The sequence below is a fragment of the Hibiscus syriacus genome, unplaced genomic scaffold (genome assembly GCF_006381635.1).
Source record: "Hibiscus syriacus cultivar Baekdansim isolate YM2019G1 unplaced genomic scaffold, ASM638163v2 tig00116964_pilon, whole genome shotgun sequence".
Lineage (NCBI taxonomy): Eukaryota > Viridiplantae > Streptophyta > Magnoliopsida > Malvales > Malvaceae > Hibiscus > Hibiscus syriacus.
The window spans coordinates 3029411-3046155 of NW_024063489.1; the positions used below are offsets into that span (position 1 = coordinate 3029411).

At 32.7% G+C, this 16745-nt stretch overlaps 3 protein-coding genes and 1 long non-coding RNA gene across 6 annotated transcripts; 2 read left to right on the forward strand and 2 right to left on the reverse strand.

Annotated features, from left to right (window-relative positions):
- The first annotated feature begins 2976 nt into the window (after nt 1-2976).
- LOC120190984 lies at nt 2977-3788 on the forward strand. 3 transcript variants are annotated; one of them, XM_039193991.1, is made up of 2 exons: nt 2977-3217; nt 3254-3788. In XM_039193991.1, exons 1-2 carry the CDS (start codon nt 3159-3161, stop codon nt 3660-3662), a joined length of 468 nt encoding a protein of 155 aa, XP_039049922.1. In that variant the 5' UTR covers nt 2977-3158; the 3' UTR covers nt 3663-3788. The 3 variants fall into 3 exon arrangements, with proteins under 3 accessions (XP_039049922.1, XP_039049923.1, XP_039049921.1); XM_039193992.1 differs by having other exon boundaries at nt 3257-3788; XM_039193990.1 differs by having other exon boundaries at nt 2977-3191; nt 3257-3788.
- A 6832-nt stretch (nt 3789-10620) lies between these two features.
- On the forward strand, nt 10621-11854 carry LOC120190833 (zinc-finger homeodomain protein 2-like). Its single transcript, XM_039193867.1, has one exon. The coding sequence runs from the start codon at nt 10879-10881 to the stop codon at nt 11641-11643; it is 765 nt and encodes a 254-aa protein (XP_039049798.1). The 5' UTR covers nt 10621-10878; the 3' UTR covers nt 11644-11854.
- A 2004-nt stretch (nt 11855-13858) lies between these two features.
- Nucleotides 13859-14832, reverse strand: LOC120190893. Its single transcript, XR_005522652.1, has 2 exons — nt 14735-14832; nt 13859-14049 (listed from the first exon to the last, which is right to left on the reverse strand). It is a non-coding gene; the product is annotated as an uncharacterized LOC120190893 (long non-coding RNA).
- Nucleotides 14833-15785: 953 nt separating this feature from the next.
- On the reverse strand, nt 15786-16367 carry LOC120190892 (GEM-like protein 1). Its single transcript, XM_039193928.1, has 2 exons — nt 16100-16367; nt 15786-16005 (listed from the first exon to the last, which is right to left on the reverse strand). Exons 1-2 carry the CDS (start codon nt 16221-16223, stop codon nt 15821-15823), a joined length of 309 nt encoding a protein of 102 aa, XP_039049859.1. The 5' UTR covers nt 16224-16367; the 3' UTR covers nt 15786-15820.
- Nucleotides 16368-16745: the final 378 nt, after the last annotated feature.

Genomic DNA, 16745 nt, shown 5'->3' on the forward strand with positions numbered 1-16745 from the left:
AGTTTATATTTTTAATTTATTTTAATCTTATATTCGAATTTTAGATAAGTTTATTTTAGTCACTAAATTATTAAATAAGAAAATAGCATGTTTAATCCCTGTAATTTTAAATAATTAATATTGAATTAGGTTTTTAATTTTAATTTTATTATAATTTAGTCACTAATTTTAAATATTTTCATTTATTTTACTGCTTTTAGATATATAGTTCTAATTTTATTTTTACTGTTTTAATTTTACTTGTTTATATATTTAAATATTTTTATTATTATTTATTTTTTCCATAAATTATTTTAATATTTATTTTTCAATATCGAGGAAAAGGACAGTCTTAATACAACTGGATGTCCTATTCTGGTATTTTAAATATTATATAAAATTATAATTTAATTTTATTTAAATATTTATTAATATCGAAGAAAAGAGCTGTCTTAAGACACCTAGAAGTCCTTTTCTGATATTTCTAAATAAATAAACATTTTATTTATAAATATATATAAATTATTTTTTCCTCATAATTATAATTTTGAAAATAGGATAATAAATTAAATATATTTTGAATTTTTAAATTTCTAATAATAGAGACAATTTATAATTAAAAAGTATCAATTTTGGGCATTGTAGGGGTGCTAATCCTTCCCTAAACGTAACCGACCACTAACCCTTTTTATTATAAAAAAGAAAGAATTTTTGGTTATAAACGCAGATCAGCTCATCTTTTAACAGATGTTTTCTTAAAAACTCTGTTAAAAGATAATTTTTAGGTATTCGACCTACCTGACCCAAAAGGCCGATGGCGACTCCCAAATTATTTTTAAAACCATTTATTCACATCACTTTTCCCGCCAAGTATTTAAAATTTGTGCCCGGACGAAAATCGGTTACGACAATTTGTATATAAATATGTAATCTGTCCTATTGAAAAGAATAAGAAATTACAGAGAATTACTCTGATTTCTACACTAATTGAGACACAAGATTTACTGGCGTCGAAGTGGATATCTTGTTAAAGTTACCCATTTCCTTGTCATATTTCCTGTTTTCTTCTATCTTGCAGTTTTTTTTACTATTACACATGGCCGTTGTATTTAGCTTGAGTTTTATCCCTGAATAAACAAATACTCTGTGCTGGGCGAATCTGTGGAAATTTTGAAAAGTGAGTCTTCAGAAGACTGAATTGAGGACTTATATGGATTACATCAATGATCACCCTCTTTTTTTTCTTTGGTCGCATCGGTTTTCATAATGCAGACAGCAGTGTGCAAAATCATAAAGGAGAAAAAGAGGTAGATCTAGCTTTTGGGGATTTGCAATAAGCAAAGTTTACAACATGGTCGAATAAAAGTTCAAGGAGCCCCCCTTTAATCAAATTGTAAGCCATCAAAATCACTTTTAATAATGCAGATGGTTCTTCCTGTCATTTTTGCATTCCCGACGAACAAAACAATTTGAGTTTGTATGTACATGTAGATAGTGTCAAAATGATGATGGTTTGTGTCATATTAGTGTAGCTGTTGTTGAGAACTAATGTTTTTTTTAAAAGTCTGGAAAGAATCGTATTTGCTGAATTAGGATGATTTTCATTCGGCTGTGTGCCCCATGTCTAATTCCACCAAAGAGAATTGAGAATCGATTTGCACTTGTTCTCTCAAGCCATCGCATGTTAGAAATGATCATACAGCGGCAGAGGTGGTGTATCCTTTAATATATATATATGTGTGTGTGTGTGTGTGGTGTTGGGGGGGATAACTTTCTTGAATTCTGGAGGGTCATTATATTATTTAATCGAAAATGTAAGTGGCGGAGGGCCATGTTTGCTTGTTTTGTGTTATGGTGTGTGCATATAATTTAAAGGGGAAAAAAACTGTGTACTTTGTAGGACGGCCATCTTTATCGGAAATTGGTTATAATAAAAATTTATTAGCGGAGCGGTGTTTGAGATGGCGGGCTTCTTACTTTCTGCTATAAACAATCAAATGTTTGTCAAGTCTAAAAGGATTGTCTTGTGTATTACTATTATGGCTTAATTGTAAAAATCGCCCTATGAAGTATGAAGTATACCCTTTGTTCACTTTCACCCCATCATTTTGGAGAGATCATGCAACATATTCTAGTAGTGTCATGTAGTAAAAGCATTAAATATATTTGAATACCCCATCATTTTTGCAAATTAGTTTTGTGGATTTGAGTCAGTGAGGTTTCCAAAACCATGAAGAAGAGGGGCAAATTGATTTGGTCTTAACATAAAATTCCTGAGCCCTGTAATCACATGCAGTAGCAGACGTGACGAATACCCACGCTAACTGCTATCTTATAACCAAATATGTAAGAGTATTTGAATTAGGACCTGATTTAACATTAAACTTAAGAGGCATTTAACCATCTCCAATACCCATTAATATTTTCCAGTGAATAAGCCATCTCAAATGTGTAATTTAAATACTTTAAATGGTCCCCAATTTCCACTTTAAGTCCTGAAATTGGGAGTACTAATATAAATCAATCGAAATTAGCTGTGTCCAAATACCATTGATTCTTTGCCTAAAAACCACAATTTGCAACCGTTTCTTTTTTTCTTCTGTGATTCTTTTCTTCATGTGGTAGGGAGAATTCAGTCACTCTCACTCGTGAAGTTGGCAGGCTTGTCGCATCTACAACATATACATATATGAAAGGCTCATATTTTTATTTATTTATTTCGTATAAATGACTTTCTTCTTGGTAGACACGGAATGTTGCTATCAACAACTTTTATCTAAGACAAGGACCCCAAACCTCAATCACGCATTCTTTTCTGGGGACTCCCCAAATTAATATTATTAATTCTAATTAATTAGATTCCAATTATGTTACTTTTCGAACACGCGACATCGAATGTGATACCCACTGTTCGTTAATGAATTATTGGTTAATGAATTATTGCATATAAAACCCCATCGAAACATTGGTTTTGTTTTGTTTTTTTGCCTGTGTGGATGTCTGTCTTTCTCTTACAACCCTGAATAAAATACATGCTTTGATCTCTCTCCCTCATATGACATGCAAAAAAATATGACAGCAAACAAGGGGAAAAATGGAGCAATTATATTATCATGGCAATCAAGGCTCATCCAGTTTGGCATGTGTGGCGATTCTGGGCTAACTCATGAGCTCTTACAATGCAAAGTTTGCCTTTTCAGATCTCAACACAGGTCATTTTATATCCCCCCAAGTCAAGGTCTTTTCTTTCTTTCATTCTGGGTTTCTGTTCTAGCAGATATTGCAGCAATCTTTATCCAAAAGCGGAGTCTTATGAAGTTTGCAATTGGTGTTTGAGTCAAAATGTGGATTCCAAGTCTCAGAACTCCTCAACGTCTTCACCATCGTGTAAAGTAAACAACGAAGACGATGGTAAGAACAAGAGAAAGGGTGATTACAACAATGATGACTTCAAAGACTCCCAGAGGAACAAAAACTTAAAGAAGCAATTCGCCAGCAGACAAAAGTTTCCGGAGAAACGGCCGCCATGCACGACACGGAGGAGGATTATAAGCAACGGTCGTTTAGATGAGAAGCTTAGGACAAGAAAGGCAGAAGAGGTATCAAAAGGTGTGTACATTACAAGGCAGGTATTCAGAAACAAGGTACAAAGATACAAACATTTGGATGAGGTTTCAAGTTAATACACACATGCAAAACGTAGAATGTTTTATCTGGAAAATGGAACTACAGAGATTGTTTATGATTTGGTTTTGTTTTATTTTCGATCCTTCCAAACAGATATAATATCAGTGTGATTTTGGAAGAAGTAAAATCTTGGATAACATTTTCCATATGGCGCATGCTTAGATTATAATCAGAGAAATGTATTAGTAAGTGAAAAATGGCATAATTCAAAACCAAATAGAATGTTTGACAGTTAATTTTCACCATGATTACGATACATATAACAGCTAAACCTAGCTCCACAAACAGAAAATAATAATAATAATAATAATAATAATAATAATAATAATAATAATAAACAATTGCTCAACAGATCTTGTTCAGGTCGAATCCCAGCTAGCTAGTTCTTCCAATACCGAAATCTCTCATACTCCATATTGGAATAATTTCGGAAAATATGTAGATTTTATTTAAATGTAATATTTTGAGACAAATTTAGAGTTTATATATAAAGTTGATATTTGATGTGTTTATATATATAATTTTATATATTATTATTTAATCAGATAATAATATTTTATTATAGAATTTTAATAATAAATTTATTTTGGATAATTTATTGTTATTGGATTCAATATATATACACGTTAAATGAGAAAAGGAATTGATTAGAATTAATTGAGTTGGGTAAACGCGTTTACAGTTGTTGAGATGGTGGCTTCTAATTTTTTTTAAAGAAATCATTAATTTTATTTAAAATAGGAAATATCCTAAATTACAATAAAATTTTAAAATTATAATCGTAAATTAAACACATGAGTAGGACAATTTCTTATAATAATTGAAACAAAACTAGCAACTTAAGATCACATAAGGACCATACAATGAAATATTAAAATCTAACCAAGAAAACTCGAATAAAGATAAATACAAACAGATCTGATCGCATCGGCAAACGAATCACAAAAGGGATCAAATCACTGAAAGACCACCAAAAAATCATAAATCAGACTCGAGTGACAAAAAGCTATCCAAGAACGCATAACATGTATTCAAATCCAATCTACGGGTCCAAAGCATGGAATATCAACATTATAACAGATAAACGCCATCTTAAACAGTCGTGACGATGTCTAATCAACCCTTATAACATGATAAATGAAAACAACGACCAAACAACCAAAAAACGTTCTAAAAGGCAAAAGAAAATGTTCTATAAAGACAAAGAAAAACATGTCATGCAGGCAAACTTATTGAAAATTAAAAAAATAAAATAAAATGATAATAAAGAATACCGACGGTCGGCAATCAATATTAAAGTTAGTGTTACCGTCGATCAATAAAGATAAAAAAAGAAGATAAACGACTTACCATTGAGAGAAAATCATAATTACAATTATATTTAAATATAAATATTCTGCGGCTTCTAAATTCATTGGTCGCATTATCATAATCTCCAAGTTGTTGCCAATGCTACACACGTATTAGTAAATAGTAAACAACAAAGGTGAACGTAACGCATCGACTCTGTTATAATAATATATGCTAATCCGATTAATCCTCTTTCTTTGTCTTAAAAAAATAAATCTTAACTCATATATAATTTAAAATACATGTACAACTCATAAATTATATATTATATAAATAAATCTTAACTCATATATAATCATTAATGCTCTTATTTGTGACTATTGTGAGCCGTTAGAATGATAAGTCCACCTTTCATGTTCATTCATTTTCCGTACGGTATGAATATATATATTGGCACCCACTATTTTTATATATAGGGATAGAATTAGACATTTTATTTTGAGATCAATTATTAAAATTAATTTTAGTAATAATATTATTTATTGAATTATGTATATATTTTTTTAAAAATAATGTGCTTAGCTTTTAATTCATGTCCACTATTAACGAAAAAAAAATTATGTACCTTTTTAAAAAAAAAAAAGGAAAATAATGTACCTTTTTATGTATACAACTGACCAATAACCAATATGTTTTATTGTCGTCCAATATATTTTTAGGGATAAACACATAATTTTATGTTAAGGAGTGAATTTATAAAAAAATTTAATAGAATGCATACTTATAAAATTTTAAGCGACGAAAATATATTTTTAATAAAAATATGAAAAAAAATATATCTAAAATATATAAGAATTTAAAATTTTTATGAGGACAATAACCTCATCCATCCTCCCTCAATTCATCCCTACATCAAACTATTAGTAGGATATGAGAGCCTATTCGAATAATAAATTCTAAATTGTCCCCCACCCTAACATGGCCATGGCAAAACCCTAATTGTGCAGGGCAACTATTTTAGTAGGTTATAAAATGGTTCATGTATTAAAACCCTACCCTAATGTCAAAATATAATTAACTAATACTCTACTGTTTTATTTTTCATGGAAATAGAACTTACTACTTGCTGTTTTTTTTATAAATCCTCAAATAATACTACTTGCTACTTCAAAGCGAAATTATAAGGACTTCTGGTTCTTACATTTTATATTTAACTTTAGAAGATTAAACAAAAGATTAAAAGAATTAATGCTTTTTTTCTCTATAAAATTTGAATTAAAAATTCAAGAGCATATATTCAACCGAATGTTTTTGGGCCTTGGGCCAGGTATAATAATGGATGAAAATATACGGTTAACTAAGCCAAGGGTCCACTTATGGCTAACAAGGCCCAGCTATTTTTCTTGAATGAATTTATTTGTTATTACAATTATGTTTCAATGTATTTATAATTTCTAAATTATTCTTTACTAAGTCCTAGTTTGACCATTAATGTTATTATTGTAAAATATAGGAGGTGATACGTTTGAACACATTTAAATATGTAATAATATCTAGTTTTTTATTAGTAGGCATTGGTTTAAAAAGAAGTGATGTATTATTAACAATTTATAATATAATATTTTGATTTTTATATGTTAATTAATATTTAAATTATACAAATTGATATCTAAGATTATCAACAAAAAAGACTTCAATTTAATCTTTGATTTTTTTTCAAAAAAAATCCTCATTTGAACCTGTGGTGAAAAAATTCAGGTCAAGATTGGTTACGATACCTTGTCAATGCTTCCATGTACTCACAAGTGGAAGAATTTCTCATGGGTGTGGAAAAATATAAAACGCCCTATTACCGCTTCGGATGATGTGTTAACAAGTAATCTTAGGTGTGTTGTGGGTGATAAGAGTTCAGTGGATTTTAGGAATGATTTCTGGACAGAAGTTCCCCCTCTGAGATTAGCGTTCCCTCGCATTTATGCTGTTGCAACAAAAAAAACTGGTAAGGTTAAAGAATTCGGTCAAAAGAGTAATGGTACTTGGCATTGGCATATATCGATTAGAAGGGTTCTATTTGAGTGGGAGCTACCCATTTGGGATGAATTTTTGGATACAACTAATAGAGCTCCAAACAACCTTGGAGATGTTGATCACTTGCTTTGGAAGGGCTGTCCAAACGGGATGTACGAACCCAAGACTTTGTGTTAATTCGGCGAGTGATTTGGTGGGGGGTAACAAAGAAGACATGGAAATTGGTGTGGGTCAACCTTGCCCCTCCTAAGGTTGAGGCATTCGTGTGGAGGGCTGTCTGACAGAGAATACCGTGCCTAGTTGAGTTATCAAAGCGGGGTGTTCCAAATTTGGGCAGCTGCTTATTATGCCGTGAAGAACAGGAGACCTCTGATCATCTATTTTGCAATTTAATAAATATATCCTTTCATATTTAAAATTGATCGATTTACTCTTTATTTTTCTCCTAAATTATTTCTCCTTCTCCCCAAATATTAAATTACTTTCCCGATATAATAACAATCTAACAATAACTTGTTAATACCTTATGATAGAATACAATTATTCACTGTTGTTTTGATTCGAAGAACTTACTCGGCTCGATAGTAACACAAAAAATGATTAAATTATAGAATTTTTAAATATGAAGAGTAAATTATTTTAAATTAACACCAAATTAGCATAAAGTATCAATTTTAAGATTAAAAATATTATTATATTATGCTACATTAAACATGTATTTTAATTGAACAAGTAATTTATAATTTTAGAGAAAAAACGCATTTATACTTAAATTAATAATTGAATAACATAGATGCATTTTAAAGTTAAACCCTTAAATGCTTTAATTGTATACTATAGTCGTTTGCATTTAAAAGAAAAGCTGGAAAAGGGAAAAGAGAAAAGAGAAAGCATGGAAATGGAAACCATGCATAGGCCTCACCGTCTCTCTCATCCTCCCCTTTTTGCTCGTGTTGTCGCATTCTCTCTTTTTTCTTTATTTTATTTTACTTCCACACTCACTAAAGAGGCGAATGATTAGAAAGAATCTTCCGCAACTCACAACGGATTCAACATTTCTTTACCTATTACACTGAAAGCTGAAACGGAACGGAGCAAATAATTAATTACCACCGCGGAATAACCTGGGTACGGTAGAAGAGCAGGACCTCATTGCCAGTGTAACTCCTTTCTGACTGTAAAAATCAATTACAGAGGTAAATTAAGTGGAAAATATAAACAGGGTTAAGTGGTAATTAACAGAAAGATTAAGAGAGGGATTGGATTGCATAATTGTAAAGTTTGTGGGTGCATGGAATTCAAAATGGCTATGGCGGGGATTAATTTCCTGTCACCTGACATGAAAGTGACATTGGTACGGTTAGAGAGTCACGGGATTGCCAAATCCCAAAATAAAAAAGGGATAAATTGCAAGTTTAATACTTGAAACTATATTTTTGTTCCAGTTTGATACCCAGATTTTCCTTTTTTTTTAAATCATATTTAACTTTTAATTTAGGTTTCATTCTAACACCTCGTTGTTAAAAGTTTAACATAACTACTAGCATTGTGTTTTTTATTTTTATTTTGCAATGATGATGTGACATTACTTTATGATGACACGTCAACATGATCGTTAAGTTTTTGGCAGCGGACTACTAAAATGAAACTTAAATTAAACATTATGTATGATTTTGAAAAAAATTAAATTTGGGTATCAAAATGGAATAAAAGTAATAATTTAGGTACTACACATGTAGTTTACGCAATGATAAACTGGGTGATGGTATCCTATGGCCATGACATACCTTGCATTTACACCTTGAAAAATATTCAAATTTTACTATTAAATTGTAGCTTTCATTAGAATGGGCCATATGGCCCGTGTAAACATATTTCAGGGATGTAGCTAGGTGATTTAGTGGCCTTTTCCCTCTGAAACGTAAAAATTACAATTTAAATCCTTTTAAAATTGTAAAATTTTAAGTAAATGCATTTAAAATTGCATATTGGACATTCAAAAAATGATCAAATCTCCATTTAGTCTCTTCAAAAATGATAAAGTTACAAGTTAATACAATTGAAAGATTACATTTTAACTTTCCAGAATTATATAACTCAATTTCTAATAATTTTCTTCCTCTGCTTTGATACTACATCCATCACAAAACATTTTTTGGGGTTATAACATTAGCATTTCTCTTATGTTTGATTTTTTGTTTTATTGTAATCCTAAGGCCTATAAGAAACCAACAATTATATTTTATCCCTAAGAACACGCTTAAGTGGATGATTTGTAAGAATTTGACATCGTCGTTTGAGAACAAACGTGGTTGGATTCTTCATTTGATTCTCCACGTATTAAGATTTCAAATATAAAATTTATTTATCACAGTCCATACATATAATATTATTATAATTAATAATAAGTTACATAAGCAATACTTAATCACAGCTATCTATATTTAACTTAAAATACAACTTGCATGTATTATGGTCTATCTAAACTACGTTTCAGTGTTTCCTCACAAAGTAACAACGCTTTCCTTTTATGTTCAGTGTAATTAAATATTGTAGGGTTTGCGGTGTAACGATGCTATAGGTTTTTGGACCAAACAAGCCAAGGTTGTGTCATGGATGCATGAGCAGGCTTAGATCGTTCTCGATTTGCGGTGATCGTCGCTTGGCACAGAGTAAAATGTAGTCTAGAGCCGATCCAAATCCGGGAAAAAAATCTCAAAATACAATTTGTTAATATTAAGTTAAAAACAAAAGAAATTGATTATAATAAAAAAAATATTATCAAGAGCGTAATTTTTTAAGTTGGATAGAGTAACATTTTCAGTAACAACAAAAAATATTATATTCTTCGTAACATTTTGTTGTAACCCTTTAACTTGCAATGTAATTTTTCGACTGTAACATAAAATATTAAAAATTTGTATAACATTTTAGGTCGAACAAAATAACATTTTAAATTAAAATTCATCTTAAATTAACATTTTAAGTTTTGATCTGATCTGCTCCAAGATGATGTTGAATCAAATCTCTCCCATATTCGAATTTCGGAGTCTATCGTGTAATTATAATTATGTATTAAGCAGTAGTGAGGAATGCCTTGAATCTTATTGATTTTTAAACAATAATCTTCGCTTCCCTTGTTTAAGTCTAAACTATATCTTGAACGTGATCACATAGATGGTGACTTACATGATTCTGAATATCCGATTGATGATTTTTTTATCTGATGAAATTAATATGATATATAATACAAGAGTAATATACTTCGCCTCTAACATAAAAGTTAGATGGTAAAACAAATGTTATTAATGGGCAGACTGAAGTCGGATTCCACTACTAACTCCGCAGAATAATCATTTCACTTTGAATGCACCGATAATGAAATAGCTAGTCCTTGGAACCAAACACCCTATTTGTTTTTAAGCAATAACTCTGAATTCTTCCTTTGTTTTTAATTCTTACCATCCCCGCATCTCTTAACAAAATTAGAAAAAGGAAGGAGACAGTAATTTCCGATCACTAAAACATCAAAGCGGTGAAATTTGAAATTCACTGTCGAAAACAATATAAAATAAGTAATAATAAAGAAAATTGGGTTTGTTTGCTTGCTTAGTTTGAACAAAATGGAAGCACATGAAGGGTTTCGAGTAAGACACATTTTTTGCAGGTTAGGCTTAGCCCAGCAAACTCAAGGCCACACTCTATTCCCTTCTCTTATCTTCTTCTCTCTTCTGAAAGAACCAAACCTTTTCACTCTCATAAAACAAAACCCTTGATTAATTTTTTAAGCTCACTTCTTTTATTGTTTAAGCTGGATCTCAATCTCAGTTAGATCTTCTCTTGGGTGGCCAGTGAAATATTACACACACACAGATATATATATATATAAAGGAGATGGATTTTGAGGAACATGAAGAGCAAGAGGAAGATATGGGTGTGGACGTTCCACTTCCACCAGGATACGAATCGCTCCGTAACTCGTCAGCTGCTGGGTTGAAGATAGGACCCATCAGCGGCGGCGGAGAAGGTGGGGCGTCGTCGAGAAAAGTGGGGTCCGGTATCAGGTACCGTGAGTGTCTCAAGAACCATGCGGTGAGTATCGGAGGGCACGCGGTGGATGGATGCGGCGAGTTCATAGCGGTGGGTGATGAGGGGACCCTTGACGCCTTAAAATGCGCTGCTTGTAACTGTCACAGGAATTTCCACCGTAAAGAAACTGAAGGTGAAGGCAGTAATATTTATTATCCTCACCACCATCAACAGATTCAACACCCCCAATTCTCGCCCTATTATAGGGCGCCGCCACCGGCCGGGTATCTCCATGTGACGCAAACGCCGCTGCAAAGGCCCTTGGCCTTGCCGGAAACGTCCGGAGGTGGTATTGCCGGTGCCTACATTAGAGAATATGAAGATTTTTCGAATCCTAGTAGTAGTGGCGGTGGAGGTGGAGGCATTAGGGGATTAAAGAAGAGATTTAGAACAAAATTTACGCCGGAACAAAAAGATAAGATGCTTAGTTTAGCTGAGAGGCTCGGGTGGAGGATTCAAAAGCACGATGAAGCTGCAGTGGAGCAATTTTGTGAAGAAACTGGAGTGAAAAGGCAAGTTCTTAAAGTCTGGATGCATAACAACAAGTACACTATCGGTAAGAAACCCTAATTTCCAACAACAAAAAGGCTTCAATAATGTTACTTGGGAAGGGGAAAAACATCAAAGAAGCATACGATAATGGGAATTTGGTAGGGATTGAACTAGGGTTCTTGCCATTCTTCTTCTTCTTTGTTTTTGAATTAGTTTCCGTTACTATTATCAGTGGTGATCAGTGTAGGATGATGATGATCTGAAGTTTCCGATGAGTACATTGTTGCTAACTCTACTTCTCCTCTTTATTCTAAGAGTTTCTTTAGCTCATTAAATTTCTCATTTTCGATTAATTAATATCAAACTATGATCTTTTCATCTCTTACATATAATTCCAATTCTCTATGATCGAAACTGCACTTTTAATTTGGAAATAGCTGAACTTTCAGTGGTTCAGTGCAAGGAGATCAAGGAAAAAGAAAAAAAAATAAGGGTTTTGTAATTTATGATCATAAATTCATCATCAAAGGATCGATGGAGAGTATCACCAAGTTGAACTAAAACGTGTTTAGCATGCAAAGAAGGAATATTTTCTCTGTGAAATATAATTTACATTAATTATATGGCTTTTCTCTCACCTGAATTAATTTCTTTCGACCTATATTTTGCAAACTCTTAAGACACTTTGTTTTCCAGCTGACCAGACCCTCCAAATCACCATTTAGGAAAAAGTTGACAAATGAGTTTTAAATGATACGGGAGTTGTTACTTTTGGTTATTTTAATTTAACATTTTATCACCTATACGAATTACTAATTACCCATTTTCCATTAATAATTTCTTTTTTCATTTGTCTCATCTTTCTATTAACTTAAATTTATTTTTTATTTATAATCTTAATTTTCCTAGACTTCACCTCGTATGCTTGATTCTTTCCTCTCTCTTTTTTTCTTCTTTTTTGGTACTTAAAAAGAAAATGAGCAGAGAGCAAGTGAGGAGTGGTTATTAACATGGCAGAGAAGCCACAGTCTTTGCCAGTTTTATTGCAGTGTTTCAGACTTCTTCTGACCACCCAACCATGGATGGAACGTTAACACCACCTTTTTATTATTTACCCACAATAATTATTTTCAAATATATATTATAAAATAATAACAAAATAGGAAGAGTTTGAGATATGTATATCATTGTGAGGGAGAAGAGAAGAAGAAAGAAGAATATAAATATATATGTGGGGAAGAAACTGAACATGTTTGATGTTGGGGAAAGTCAAGTAAAGACCAGATGGCATCATGGAGAGTTGAAGCTGTCGGAAATAAGAGTTTCAAAAGAGATTTTTGGGGGGGTTTTCTCTTTTGGCTTGTCCCTGTTTAGGAACATGTGGGCTCTCTGTCTCCAAACAAAAGTAAACTGGAATAATATTTATTAATTGCACTGACATTACAGCTATTCTATATCATGTCCTCCTCTTGTGTTGTTGTTCTTCAATGTTCACCCTTCACTTCCATTCCACACCTTTACATGTATATTAATACATAAATGAAATGCCCATCTTTTTCAGTTATTGGTTTCATCCAATAACGATCCTCCTTTTTCCTTTTTGAATGAATATATAACTGTTTCAGTACTATTAATGGCGAAGGACCAAAGTTTGCAGCATTTGGTTATAATACATCTCATTTTGGGGAAGGACGATTAGCATTGAGATTAGCTAAAAAGTGAGAAAATATGGAATGCATGCCCCATGATATCAAAGTAATATCATCTGCCATAAAAATAGGTGTATGTTTCCCTCTATCAGGTTGCCAGTTAAAGATGAAGACAGACAAGCTGACCTGACCTGGCCTGGCCTGGCCATTAGTGCAGGACACGACATCCCCTTCTCGGTCAGGTTTTGGACCTACTAATGGATCTGTCGGTTTCGGCACATTTGGGCCAATAAGCACACTACCTTCGACCTCATCAAACAAATTGTTGCGAGAAATGGGGATCCTTTGACGCCAAGGTTTTAAAAAGGCCAGCAATCATGTAATAACAATAAACATATGCTAGAATCAAATTCTTTTCACTTGTAAAAAAAATAGTACAAACAATCAAATTTATGGCAGCAAACCATTTAACAAGCTGTTATCTTACGGACACTCGAACATATCAGTGACACTCAAAATATATTCAATATAGAACATGTCTATGAACATGCTATATATGAAATATTACAATTCTGACTCGATGTATTTTAGCTATGCATCAATCTACTAATGCAAATCACCTTTTGGGACATGGTGTAGAGTTCGATAAGTCGAGTCAAGAGCTACGGGGCTGCAATGCACCTTGAAGATTCTTAACAGCATTGTCGTAGTGTACAAACCCCATGAACCAGAATTCATGGTTGTCAACTGATATAACCTGTATGTATTTCTCGGCAGGGTTGGCTTTGCTAGCCGATGGATTCACTGCCCTCAGCTGATGTAATGGAATAACCACCTACATGAACGTGTGGACAGGAAACAAAATCACATACTAAACAGTATAACAGTTTAAACAAAGAAAAAAAGGGTTTAGATTTTCCTCCTAATATGGGGGAATATGAACTAATTTGGCAAAACAACTTGGGTTTGAATAGCATTGAATCATGTGAGCAATTAAAATTAGTAAAAAATGAGGATGTCATGATCTATTGACAAATGTCCCACCCTGATTCATCGACTCATATACGGTATTCTACCTTCAAAATGCCAATTAAGGTCTCTACTCCACTGCCACTAGTCTTCATCAATAATTCTATACTTGAATTAAACAAAACCTTAAAAATATGAAAGTATCGACTAAAAATTTGCGCCACAAGGGTAAGTCGAGCAAACAAGGTGAAGTTCTTATGAAACAAGATGACCACAAGATGTTGCAAATAAGTGGGATGAGTAAAGTATAATGCATATGCAAAAAGAATCTAGGTAATTTAAGAAGAGTTTTCAGATAACAAAGCATCCCGGATTGTCAACTTCAAGTGATTCACTAATTCACACCCAATCTTCTATTTTCGAGCATTACAATATTTTTTGAAACATGTAAACCAAGAAAAGAATGAAATAATACTACATACACTCAACTCGACCTAGCCCATAGTTAAATAAGCGAAAATTTGAACCAGAACGGATACGAGCCTGTTTACCTTATGATAGCTATATTAAGTGTGGTCACCAACTAGATAAGCCAGAGGATTGTCGCTAAGGGTGTGCAAAATTATTCGACCCGGTTGACCCGACCCGCCGACCCGGATAAAAAAATCGAGTAATTTTTTTTAAAAAAATACCCGGTCGGGTCGGGGTCGATACTTTCCAGATCGGGCTCGGATCACAAAAATTGATTTTTCCGAGTACCCGGTTAGCTTGTTGTTTTTTCAGGCTTTTCTGCACTGTTGTTTCTTGAAATATTCATTCTCAGACTTATGAATATTACATTTGTGCTTATTGGGCTAACAATGATCACGTCCAAAAGGCTCCTAAAATTAGAAAGGTAGGATGTTAAAATATTATTTAATTTGTATTTTAAAAACTTTGAATTTGAAATTTGGATTTATGATATACTATTATTATATATTTAATTATTAATAATATTATATATTAAATTAAAGTAAACAACTTTTTTTTAGAATATTTTAAAGTAACACCGGGTATCCGGGTATATATAATAATATAATATTATTTTATATATAAAAAAGAGTCTCTAAAATTAAAGTAAACAACTATTATTTTAGAATATTTTAATATATGAGATTTTTTTTATCTAACATAATATCATATATTAAATTAAATAATTATTTTTTAAAACATTTAAAAAAAATCGGGTATCCGGGTACCCAACATACAGGTATCCGGTTACCCGACATACGGATACCCGTAAAATTTGAGTACTCGAAAATCGAATACCCTAAACATCCAGATCGAAACACAGACTGAGAAATCGATGAGAGGATGTTCGGGTTTGCACACCCCTAATTGTCGATACAAAAAGCAAGCTTTTCGGTTGACAGATATAAAACACCAACAACAGGACCAACCGAGGTGGACAAGTAGCAGGCATATGTCTTCAGAAGGTTTTCCTCGGGAACAGTCTCAAATGTTGTCCGGAAGATATTCTCATAACCACCATCCGCCATAACTTTGGTAGTCTGAGCAATTTTTCCTACAGCAGCGTCAGCAAAACTCGGCCCAGTTAAAAACAACTAACTTAAGCCAATTATTGTACTTCATACTGTTCATTCAGTTGACAATATGAAAGAAAAATAGTAAAGAAATAGCAACGGAGAAAGGGTAATGATAAAAAGATAGAAATAATTACAGTGTTGCCACATGTTCTCAGCTATCTCTTTCGCCTTCTTAGTATCGTCCGCTGCTTTCTTTCCCCATTTCCCCAACACGTCTTTCACTGATTCCATCTCATCTGCTCGAAGAAAAGAAAAAGCGTTTCAATTTAAATAGAATTCAAACGATTTTCAAAATTCCAATTTTATATAAAACTGTGGCAAGTGGGTTACTCTTGACGGAAGATGATTGAACTGGTGCCGGAGAAACGTAAGGATTCGACTCGGCAGGCATGTTGGTGGCAGCGCTGGTAGAGATCGGTGCCGGGTGTGGACTGGGATCCGATTGGGAACCCATGGAAACGCTGGTCCAATTTTCCGGTGGAGGAGCGACGTCGTTCGGTTCTAATTTCGGGTAGGGAGCGTAATCAGAAGAGACAGTCGGCGGTTGCGTTGACTCAGAGGATGAAGTTGACTGTCTGGTTTCCGGGATTTTCTCATGCTTGGTTTGAAAATAAAACAAATTTGAGTACTTGTTTTTGGGTTCTTATTACTTTTGAAAACGTTTAAACCGAATTATTCCAATATTAACAAAATAAAAATTATAAAATAATTTGTTAAATTGAAAATATTGTAACGATTACCCCTATCGACACAAATTCATTTACAAGACGGTAGTGTACCACAACATGATTATTTATTACCACTCTTTAATTATTTATTTAAATTGTTTATGTCAATGTTAACATCTCGTCTTGCCTCTGTATATTTTTCAACATGGATTACTGAGTTTAGAGTGCTACAACAATCCGATAAAATGACTTAAGATGTTTATTCTTCTTGCTTTTTTATAAATAATTTTATTTTGAAATATTTATAT